The 11525-nt window shown below is 41.5% G+C and overlaps 1 protein-coding gene across 3 annotated transcripts in view; it reads right to left on the bottom strand.

Moving 5' to 3' along the window:
* asap2a (ArfGAP with SH3 domain, ankyrin repeat and PH domain 2a) overlaps window positions 1-11525 on the bottom strand; it is a 77751-nt gene that overhangs the window by 3893 nt on the left and 62333 nt on the right. For 2 of the 3 annotated variants that reach the window (XM_046062787.1, XM_046062789.1), the window contains exons 14-26: window positions 10592-10758; window positions 8732-8865; window positions 8014-8105; window positions 6414-6603; window positions 6106-6191; window positions 5466-5581; window positions 3964-4031; window positions 3749-3856; window positions 2806-3040; window positions 1848-2000; window positions 1439-1541; window positions 908-966; window positions 661-740 (exon numbers count right to left, since the gene is read on the bottom strand). In XM_046062787.1, the coding sequence (XP_045918743.1) occupies window positions 661-740; window positions 908-966; window positions 1439-1541; window positions 1848-2000; window positions 2806-3040; window positions 3749-3856; window positions 3964-4031; window positions 5466-5581; window positions 6106-6191; window positions 6414-6603; window positions 8014-8105; window positions 8732-8865; window positions 10592-10758 (1591 nt within the window). Of the gene's footprint in view, window positions 1-660; window positions 741-907; window positions 967-1438; window positions 1542-1847; window positions 2001-2805; window positions 3041-3748; window positions 3857-3963; window positions 4032-5465; window positions 5582-6105; window positions 6192-6413; window positions 6604-8013; window positions 8106-8731; window positions 8866-10591; window positions 10759-11138; window positions 11188-11525 lie in introns of all 3 variants that reach the window. The other variant, XM_046062788.1, reaches the window with a different exon arrangement.

Here is an 11525-nt window from a genome sequence, read left to right as displayed (position 1 = left end):
GGGGTTCCTCCTTCTGAATTTAGGGTCTAGGGACAGATGGGCTTATAAAGCCCGTTGAAGCAAATTTGTGATTTTGGGATATGAAGGCTGGACAGCCAAAAACATATTGTCTTCTACAAATAAAGTGACTTCTTGTCATTGAGAGTGACCCTCCTCTGGAATCATGAGTCAACATAATAAGGATAATGCACCAATCTGAGTATGGTGGAAACTCTACATGTATGTTTATTTTGGGCTGTACAAATAAAAGGGATTTTTACGGGCGGTCTCGGCTGTTTTACTTTGTTTATTTTTTGCACCTCTGAGCAAATGTATTTATTTATTCATTTGCACAATAATGTTAAACATTGGGATTTGTGGGATTCTCCACTGACTGACAAATTAAAAGAAATGCCCCATCTTTCACCTTGATTCTCTTTAGAAACTGAGAAAGAAGCTCTTTGCCTGCACGGGAAGGAAGTTTACTGCACCAGCAGACCCTGGAAACACTGAGGCAATAAGTCGGCCTGCGGCGTACTGAAGGGAATTGCACAACACTAATAATTGACTTGGAAAATCAGCAGCCAGTGAATCGGTACAACAGTGTGAATGAATACACTTACAAGCACTTTACAATCAACAGTATCTGGATGATAGTGAGAGGAAGAATGAGGGACTCACTGGGTAGGCCTTTCTCGGCACGGGGGCTGGAGGCAGAGACTGACCTATGGAGTTCTGGGAGCATCCTGGCACTTCCTTAGCTGGAACAGGAAGAGGAAATGAAGTCACAACGACAACAAAACCTTGCATGTTTCCACAGAAGAAAACGGAAAAGACGGATATTAAAACGACATCAACTCTGTACGCTGGACAGACACTGATTTAACAGGACTGATAGTGTGAGACACACTGTCATCTGTACACTCACCTGGTCTTTCGATAGATTGTGTTCGATTTAGAGGTCCTCTGTTGAAACTTTTATCATTGCTGTAAAACAAAAGAATTAATGTAAAAATTTGCACTCTTGCCAACAAAGTAATAGTCATATGAAGACGCAAATCTAAAAGAAAACGGTCCAGCTCTCTAAAACTCAACATCTCTGTTACAGAGCTATAAAAGCACTATAGATTTAAAAAAAAAAAAAAAAGACTGTGGAGGAGAGTTATTGCTTGTCTGACTCGGTGCAGAGCTTAGCCTGGAAGCTAATGAAGCAGCTAAACAGCAGCCATGTAGGCTCATTTGTCTTGGGAAACGCACACCAGGTTATAAGACAAACATTCACAACAGCAAGATGCACAACCCTTGGGGGTAAAGCACCATGTTCCTGTTCATGTGTAGTGAATTATTGTTTATTATTTTCCTGTCGCTAAGAAGCCACTGAACGCTGATGGTAGATATACATGTGTATATATATACACACAGATATAACACTTTATACATGTGTTTTTTTTGTTCTTACCCTGCAGGAGATTTAGGTGGCACTGCTCTGGACCCCAGTGGTCCCTGGCCCGACTTGGACTGTCCGCTCATGGCGTCCATCTTTGTCACAGGAGGACCCAGACCTTAGACACAAAATAAAACACACTCACTGCCTTTTATTTCACATCTTTGCACACTTAACGTACCATTTGCATTCTAAATGATTAAATCAAAATAAAGAGATAAATTAATTAAAATAAACTTATCAGAAGAAAACAATCAATTTGAAATCCAATGAATCCAATATGAAAATTAAACATTTAAATGCCTCCTTACGTAACGTATTTAGTACACATGAAACTATGCTTCACGGATATAAGCAGACTTTGTCTTATCTTCATATCAGTATAGTGTTTTAAATTCAGAGGAATGTGCCTTGAGGTCCATACCTCCAGTTGAAGTGAGTCTCATTGGGGGGACAGGAGGGTGCATGTTGGGGGGGTCTGAGGATGACCGCTGGCGGCCAACCAGGTCTAAAGAACCGGGCTTCCAGCTACTGGACACTGAAGACTGACCGATGCCCCCCAGACCGGGTAACTGGCCTGAGAAAGAGAGACGGAGAGAGAGAAGGGTTATTAAGAGATTGAGAGAGAGTGCCAGCACCAGCGTCCACTTTAAGAGTCAAGCCGTTTCCATTTGAGTGTAATTGGAAGCGACAGTTAATGGGGAGAGGGAATGTGGAGACTGTCGGGGCTGGGGGGCCACGGTGGGCAACACAGCTGGCCGTTTCTCCTCCTCTGTTGGCAGCACTCCAGACAGCCACTAATGTTATTAAAGAGAAAGTTTTCTAGCAGCACATATACAGACTTTCATCACAGAAGGTTTTAGATTTTTTTTTATAAAGTAATACCACACATTTCTTTAAAGACCTTTTACATGAAATCCTCCTCGTTTAGACTTCACGTGTAAATACAGAAAGAGGTCAACAACTTTCTGGGGAAGCTGCCTATCCATCTGTCTCCAATGTGACTTTTGCCTGCTCCAGGACCCAGAGACATCTGTGGTGTTGAAACAGTTCAAAAGGTCACCAAGACCTGCATAGTAATTAATATAAAGGCCTTGGAAACCAGTGGCACGGGGCCAAATGAGACTAGGCCCTCACACATACTGTAGATCTAAATGAGGTTGTTCCTCTAGGGTATATTTTAAAAATATTGCTTCCCTGAGGCAGGCGAAGAGGTCAGATTCAGGTCGGAAAGGTCAACATGTTTAGCTGGGTTTTGATTAACATCTTCATCTATTCATCCTTGTAAAAATATTCCTAAAATGATGATGAGACATACTCAATTTCACCTACAAATGCTTCTATCGTTTTAACATTTGCCTTTCTTCTAGTTCTGAGCTTACCCAGGTTCCTTGGGGGCAAGGGCGGAGCAGAGGTGGTGGCAGGCTGAGGTGGGTTGGCGTTGAGGATGGTGCCATAGGTCTCGTTGTTGACCATGTTGGGAATGAAGGTACGCTGCTTGTCCTTGGCGAGGCTGGCGGCATCGCGGCCTGCAGAGCCCAGACTGCTCTGGAGGTGGGAGTTACTGCTTGGGGTGTAACAGCTGACCGGACGCTCGTCCCTGCGATGAGGGCTGGGCTGGAGGGGCAGCAAGAGGTCATGGGGAGGTCAGAGTGGGCCAAAGGTAGAGTATGCATATATGGATGATGTGAACCATGATTTGATCTCTTCACTGTAGGTTTACTATAAACAGTGGGAAGAAAAAAACATTATGTGCTCACTCATTCAGTCACAAAAACTTTTTCCACTTTTATTCCTGTTTTCTAGTGATATTTTGTCTGTATATATTTGATCGTTGTCTCACCTAGCTATAAAGCTCTTTGTAAACTCAGATTTGTGATGAAGCCTACAGTACACACAGTAAAGACTCTCATAGTATGTCATAGTATATGTTTACTATCTACAGTGCCCCAGAAGGGGCTGGGCATGAGTCTTTCATGGGAACATTTGCCATCGGGACAACAAGATTAAGGACCACCTCACCTGAGGAACATTGTCATCTTTACTATCATATTTTAAATATTTTCTTCTTAGGCTTTAATGTAATGTTTGTTTGCCAATTTTCAAATGTTGTATATTTTCTCTTTTGAAAAGAAGATTCAACAATGTATCTACCAAGTTAGCAGTCACTACAGTAATCACCATTAAATTATTCAACCTAACTTGCAAGTGTATTATAACATTTCTAAACATCAAATTCATCCCCTTCAGCCACTCAATCTAAGAGCCACTCGCCTGGCTGTAGAGCAATTTGTAAACTCTTCTGCTTACAAAAGTGCGTCTCACCTTCTCATCCAGATCTTCGTCACTTTCATCCAAGTCTTCATGCTGCAGACACCATTCATATTCAACATGGGCGTGGCCGTTGAACTTCCCTGCCAGCGCTTGATTCAACTATACACACGAACAAATTCACACACATACAAACAAACACAAATGAGTGACAGCTCTTGTGTGATATGTTTGCAGGCATAAGCCAAGTCTAAACATAGTAAGCTCACCAGCTCCTCACACTGTAGATGCTTCAGCCTCCGAGCGATATCCAGCGGTGTCTCGCCGGCCTCATTAGCTGGAAGGGAAAACAACACAAACATATAATCACTGTTGCATCCACATGCCGCATGAGCACAAACACACAGCCCATTTTCTTTTCTCCCATTTCCCTGTGACGTGAGGTATGTGTAATTAGACTGTTTCCCACACAGAACAACTCTCTGGTTTCTCTCCGTCCTCCTCCTCTCTGTATCTATTATCTAGCTGTTTTGTTGATGTCAGAGTTGAGCAGAAACAGTGTTGTGAGAAAGAGTTGCCATGGTCTGTTGGCAAAGCCCGCACCCCTGGGAACTAAACCTGAAAGACTTGGACCAAGGAGTGAGTGAGTGAGTGAGTGAGTGAGTGAGTGAGTGAGTGAGTGAGTGATGCAACAGGCTTATGCACACACATATACATACAGACACATTCACCCGCACGCACACAGACACACACAGTCTCACATACAGAGACACACACACACAAATTTAGGTTGTCCCTGGTAGAATTATTCTTGATGCTTTTCTTTCAGTTAGTTATTTAAATTAATTGTTATTATTCCAGCTCTGATGGCTGTGCTGTGTTGTTTATTTATTTTGCTTGACCGTTTCTCGTTTTTATTTCTGTCTCACTTGTCTTCCTATGTCAACTGTTTATTGCTGCTGTTCGGCTGGTTGTCTCTTTGTTTTTGTTTGTTTTTCTCCACCCCAAGCCCCCCTCCTCGCTCTCTTGCAGGTGATGTCCTTTCTCTGTGCTGTCTGTTTGTGTGGTGTTTGTGTCCCCCATCCCCATGTCTGCCCCCCTGTCTGGCCCGTTAAAAAATAAATAATAAATTTAAATAAATAATAAAACAGACAAAGGAGTATATTAATACTCTCTTGTTAGAGTAAAATCTGCCATACACAATATGGTATCCAGCTCCTCATACTCAATATCAGGCTGCTGGGCAGGACAGGTTTTAAAAAAAGAGAGAGAGAGAAATGCAGCAATAAAAAACATTTGTGTGAGACAGTGGGGCAAAATATATGCACATCATTAACTACTATGTAAAAGTAATATTACAACAAGGTAAAAACATACAACGGAAATCTAAAAACCTTGTTTTGCTGTAAGTCAATGTGGGTATATTAAATGCAATATTAAAACCATATTTATGTCTAATATCTACAAATTAGTGTCTGTAGGTTGTGGCACTAACATGTTTTTCCTGATCTAGAAAATTGTGAAATTAGTTAATGTGCATTAAAATTGGCTGAAATATTCCTACTAGTTACCTCTGCTCTTTCTTAACAGCTAAGTTCCATAAAAAAAATACACAAAATAGTTGTTTTCATAAATAAATAAAATAATAAAACCGCAATATGCAAACATGTATTATGGTTTTATTATTTTATCTATTAATACTGATTAACGTTAGCTAAGATACTTTTAATCGTGCAACCAGATTTAGTAGCTAAATGACTTGCTTGCTTACCAATCTCTATGGAGGCCTTCCCCCGCAGCAGCAGCTTCAGACACTCGCTGTTGTCAGTCAGGCAGCAGTAGTGCAGCGCTGTGCTGCCTTTGGCCGTCTGTTTATCCAAATTCAAACTGTCAAGGGACACAGACAGAGAGGGGACAACTTTTAATCCCAACACTGGAGGCTTAAAATGTCCATCCCCAATGCTCCTCTGGATATTATCCTCCAACCAAGTCAAAAAACGTCAACTAATTTCTAACTTATTTTGCACTTGTGAAATATGAAAAATACTAATACTAATGTAGTTATTTATTGTTTATAAATAGAACACAGAAACAACAAACAGCTATTTAAGAGTGAAACAATGATGACTGATAGAAAGACAAAAAAGAGAAATACATAATTGAAAACCTTCAATCTCAAGAGAGAAAAAAGATAAATATGGATAAACCATGTAAATATGCATATTGGCCTTATTAAACGTTTAAATTACAACAACAGTTTTGGTCAAAATCAGACAAGTGGTGTATTTTTATTGTGGGGTATTCAATGTTTAGTTAAAGTCAGAACCCATCCCAGCATATTGCATTCTGTAAATAACAGCAGTGAAGTGCAAATGTATTGTGGTCCTCTGTTGTTTTCTTGCTTTGTTTACCTGTTCTGCGTGAGGAAGTCAACTATGTGAAGAGACGTTCTATCCACCAGTCTGACTGCAAGATGAAGGGCTGTCTCTCCTTGTTCCTGTGAATAAAAAGATTAAACATTTGCACAATGTTTCCATAACACACCTGGGAATGCAAGGTATTTGTGGAAAATCAATGAGAGCAAGAAGGATGCAACAGAATATTATTATGAGTAGAAAGTCAAACTCTGCAAAAGCTACTGGGAAAAAGTTTCAAATTCACCACTGAAGGACCGATTCAGTTTCAAACTTCACATGGGTTAAATATTCTGTATACTGACGTGTCCGTTTGCTAGAGGTATGGGCTCCATGAGGTCGACTCCCTCGGCGTAGACCTGAATGAGGGAGAAGATGTCCCGGGCCTTCACTGCATCGCACAACGTGTGGAGCCGCGATGTTGCATCAGGACACTTCTTCCTAGCGAAACGTTTCTCTGTGTATTTGGCTGTGATGAAGTCTTTCCTCGCCTGCCTGGTGGAGGATGTGAAGCAGCAGCCGCTCAGTTACAGCTGTATCATTTATGGTCTTAATGTGAATGGGTGTGATTATTTTTAATGGGCACTGAAACTGGGGACACACCAATCAAAAGTCACTGATCACAACTGGTCAATAAACATGCTTGATTTTTGTTATACTATTTCAGTGCCTGATTGAGATCCAAATTTAGGTTTTAAATGTCACATATAAGTCATCAAAATTATGATACAGAAGTTGCCTCTAGTTGCCTGTCAGTAACATAACTTGCATTGTATTCTTGTAGACAGACCATTTCAAATTTTGAAAAAAACAGTTGTTTCATGACAACATCAAATGGTCTACGTTGTATATGCTACTACTAAACCTTAAGAAACCTAACCTCTAAAAGGCACTTTTAGTTTGAGAAAAAAAGAAACAGCTGTCCTGTTCAGAGAGGGACATGTGTCAAGCAGGTGCAGTAAAGCAAACACAACCACTGCAAAATGTTACTCCATGTTTTGTCAGCAACTCGTTTGTGATTTCTAACTTTGTTAGACATTTCATACATATTTGAACAGCTGTGCAAAGCATATTAGTAGAAAAATTGTGTGATCAATCTGAAAATTTGCAAAAAATATGATATCTAAAATATTACATGTGAAAATATGATATAGGTGAGCAAGTACATCAGCTTTCAAGCTAGAGCCCAACCGATAATATTGGCACTGCTGATATGAGCTAATTGCAGATAAATCGGTACTTTTATAACAGGCGATAAATGACTATTAAAAGAAAAGAAACAGAGAGACGGATCCTTCAATGTTATGAGTGTTGTCGTTGCATAGTTTGTCCACCAGAGGGCACTCTGCAGCTCTCTGTTGGCAACACACCTTTGTTCAGATTATTATTTATAACAATAAAAAAAGTTTCTTTTTAAACTGCATTACATTGTGTTATCTTGGTGTGGTCTCATAACTACACATAAATGTTTCTGAAAAGAAGAAGAGAAAAAAAGAATATCAGCTTAAAAATCCCATCAGTCTACTTCAAGCACACACTAACTATACTTAGTTACTGTGTTACACCAGTAGACCTTTACCTTGAAGGTATACGAAAACACGTATTTATTTTTAAACATAATGGTGTCATATAATAAAGATCACAGGCATGTCACTGTTACTAGAAAGTTGGGTGAAATGTATCATTTGAAGTGCTGTCAGATCTGTGAGTTGCCAGTCATGCCAAATCAATCACGTTCAGAAAACCTGATCAGTGCATCACTGGTAATGTTTCAGTCATGGTGTCGCCAGTTTTGGATGGGCTGTGGCAGAGAGTGCGCAATGTGATACAACAAGTGAGAATAGAGGGAGACAAGGATGGGGGAGTGATGGAGTGTCGAGGAGAGAAGTTTGATCGGTGACTTACATGTCACTGGCTGGGTTGGGTTTCACATTTTCAGCACTTAAACAAGCCTCCATGATTTCATTAAAGCCTGCGTTCCCCACATTCTTGGCCAGCTGTGGAACACACACACACACACACACACACACACGCGGACATAGAGACACCCACATATTAAAACTAGCCATTTTCTGCACCACATGCATTTATTAAAAAGTCATCATGTTTGCCAGTTCAAGTCACACCTCCATCAGGATGCGGTATAGATCCTAAACTATATGTGTGGAGCCTTATAAACTGCACAACGCCCTTCTGATTATGGCTAACACGACTGGCGTCTTAACACCGAGGAAAGCAATCATGACTGGAAGCATTTAATCCCGACAGTCCCACTGGCTGTAAATCTCTACACCAAACAGTGATTACAAAAGCCCCCAAAAAATCTCAGCTATTTTGTGCGTGGAGACTTCCAGAGGTCTTGGAGAAGAGAAGAGAGGAGAACAAGGCCTGGGACGATGCTAATCTCGATTTACAGTCCCTCTCGTCCTCATTTCCCTTTCTTCCTCATTCTTCTTCGCTCCATCTACTCCCACCCGTCCTCTCCTTAAGTTTCTATCCTCCCTAAAAATCTCCAAAGAGATTTGTGCGGAAAATCAGTACAATGGGATGACTCAAACAGAAACTGAAAAACAGGGGAACATGAGGTGATTCAGCGAGAAGACGGACGTCGTCTGTGATTTACCAAGAGCTCTGAGGTGCTGAGTACGTCCAGAGTGAGGGACTGGATCCTGGAGTAGTGGACTCCCAGCTCCCTGTGTATCCCCGAACATTCAATACAGGTAAGGATGCCCAGGTTGGTGGACAGCCACGTCGGGTCTGAGAAAGAGAGAAGGGATATTGTCAAGACAATGGAGAGAAGAGGTGGTAAACGACACGAGGGAAAAAGAGGGAGACATGAACATGAGTGACACGCTGTACGCCTGCAAAAACCTTTGAACCAAAAGTAATTTCTGCAGCATGTGAGCCAACTTTGATGTGTCCTTGTGGAAAGATGTGGGCTCTGGAAATGTAATAGCTCCCTGAAGGGCTTTTTACCATCTCGCAGCCGACAATGTCAGAGGAAAGTGACCAAACTGACTGTAGCTAAGTCTGACCTACATACATGGTGTATGTGCAGATACTGCATTCTGCATGTGTATGGTCTGTGCAGTGTGTAGAAGTATATACACACGTCTGCTGGAGGAAATTTCACGTGATTTGAGAAAAAAATATTGGGAGACTCCATGCATTTGAGGAAAAACTGATTTCAAAGTCATGACAGAATGTCCTCACAAATGCAGAGGATCCAGTGTGCAAGAGATTCTGCATTTTCTGAGGCAGGGACTTACCATACCATGACCTTTTACCAGTGGTTCTGCATGCTTTGGCTCATATTTATGCATATACATGGTTGCTAACACTTTCCAAAAGCATACCGCACATTTTTAGACAGATTTCCTACCTTCGAGGCAGCAAATCATGTCTGTTATTTCAGAGGCTTGAAACGTGCCTCTAAGTGCAGTCTTGGTTTTATTTTTTTATGACAAAGTCAGGAAGCCAAGTCTAGGGTTGAAGGATTCCTGATGATTTTAAAGTACTTCTCGAGAATATATCGCTCTTTTCTCTGGATTCCTGGGATTTCTCGCCACAAATGAAATTTGATTTTAACCACTGAGCCGTGGATAATTACTGTTAAATCCTGACTGATCCTGTGCCGGGAGATTTAAATAAATGAACAAAGTTACCGCTGCTGTTCATAAAGTGTATTCAGCACCTCTCAATTTGGAAATGCACCTATCTTTCCAGCTGCTGTGTGATGGCTACAGGTATTTAATTAACTCAGGACAGAATCCAACATAAAGACCACCAGTACTGACGTCTCTGTAAAAGCTCAGATTACATACAGTGACATGTGAACGACATTGGCAAGACATTTATCCCCTTCTTAATCATGTTCAAAGTTGAATTGTAATTGTCAATTCAATGTGTAATGCACACAAAATTGTCGGGAAAAACAAGAGGCCAAACTTAATATTTATGAAACCTTTTGTCATTTTGGAGAGGACTCTGCGCCTCCAACTAAAGCCACACAAATTGTGGCAGTAGTGTTATCATAATTTCTGCATCTTAAGGTCTTAAGTTCTTGTGACACCCTGTGGGGTGAATACAGCTACAACAGTTACACGATAGTGTTAATGGTCTGGAGAAGTACACTGGCGCACACATGCATACACATGCTAAAAAACCCAAGTTCCCGCAGGCATTTCTCCAAATTTTGTCAAGAAATGCCAGGAAGTCCAGTGATTCCTAACATTCAACTCTGGCTAGGAGAAATTTTTAAAGTATGCTTTGTGGTGTCTTAAAGATAACTCAGTGTTGCCTGGAATGTAGAAAGTCAGTTTAAAACTTGTGCTCTGGAAAGATTAAAACGTATACCTGATTTGTGGTTAATAAGCTTAAAACCACTGCTTTCATCCTTTCTGCCAGAATCAATCACTCTAAAGGGCATAAAATGTGTGTTGATTCTGTGCTGTCAGTCATTTGTGAGATCTTTGCCACTCACTGGGCGCTCCGCAATCACAGCACACGTCATTTCCTGTCATCCTCTTGACCTCTCCCAGGATCGCCTTGGTCAGCTCCTGCACGATGTTGTTCTCGCCGACATGTTGGTCCCCTTTAAAGGCCTGATTCAACGCCTCCTCCTTACTGTTCTGTAGCACTGAGATCCAGCTGGGAATATGCAGGAGAGGAGAGCAGACAGGAGGGGCGTACAGGAAAAGTGAGTCAGGATGATGAAAAAGAGAATAATGACAGAAGAGAAGGGAGAAGGAGCGGGAGAAGTAGGGGAAAGGAGGTTGAGAAGTGGGGATGGGAGCAGCTGAGGCAGAAACTTATGTGATGAGAAAGGGAGGGAGTTAGAAAGAGAGACAAGATGGGAGTAAAAGGCGGGAGGTAAAGACAAGGCCAAGCATCTGGCTGGGTGTGAGGTAGGAAGTGTGTGGAAAGTGGTAAACAGGATGCACCAGACTGAACACACACACACACACACACACACACACACACACACACACACACGGAAGGAAGGAAGGAAGGAAGGAACAGGCACTTACATCTGACAGTCCTGGTCGTCCTCAGCCTGAAAGTGATACGTTCTGTCATCTAAAACAAAAAAAGAATGAATGACACAAGAGAAGAGAGAAGTGTGAGAGGGAGGAGAGAAGAACATGAATCAAAGATCAGTAGAAAGGGAGTGACAAAGCCCTGAGCGATTCCCTACAGAGGGCACTCAAGCATCCTACTGACAGGTCAGACTGAGGATGTGTCGCTGAGCAGCAAACAACAAAAAAAGCTCTGTTAGCTCTTATTTTTGGCTTCAAATGTGAATCACTCGCTAATGACCAGGGGAGATTGAGATCTATTTTTACACTACTGTATCCAAAGAAACTTAAACTATGTCGTGTCCCCAGTGGCTGAAGCTTAGCCTCTTCAGCTCAATG

Source organism: Micropterus dolomieu, linkage group LG11, assembly GCF_021292245.1.
Source record: "Micropterus dolomieu isolate WLL.071019.BEF.003 ecotype Adirondacks linkage group LG11, ASM2129224v1, whole genome shotgun sequence".
Classification (NCBI taxonomy): Eukaryota; Metazoa; Chordata; class Actinopteri; order Centrarchiformes; family Centrarchidae; genus Micropterus; species Micropterus dolomieu.
Note: the sequence above shows the minus strand (reverse complement) of the source record. Positions and strands in the feature narration are given on the sequence as shown.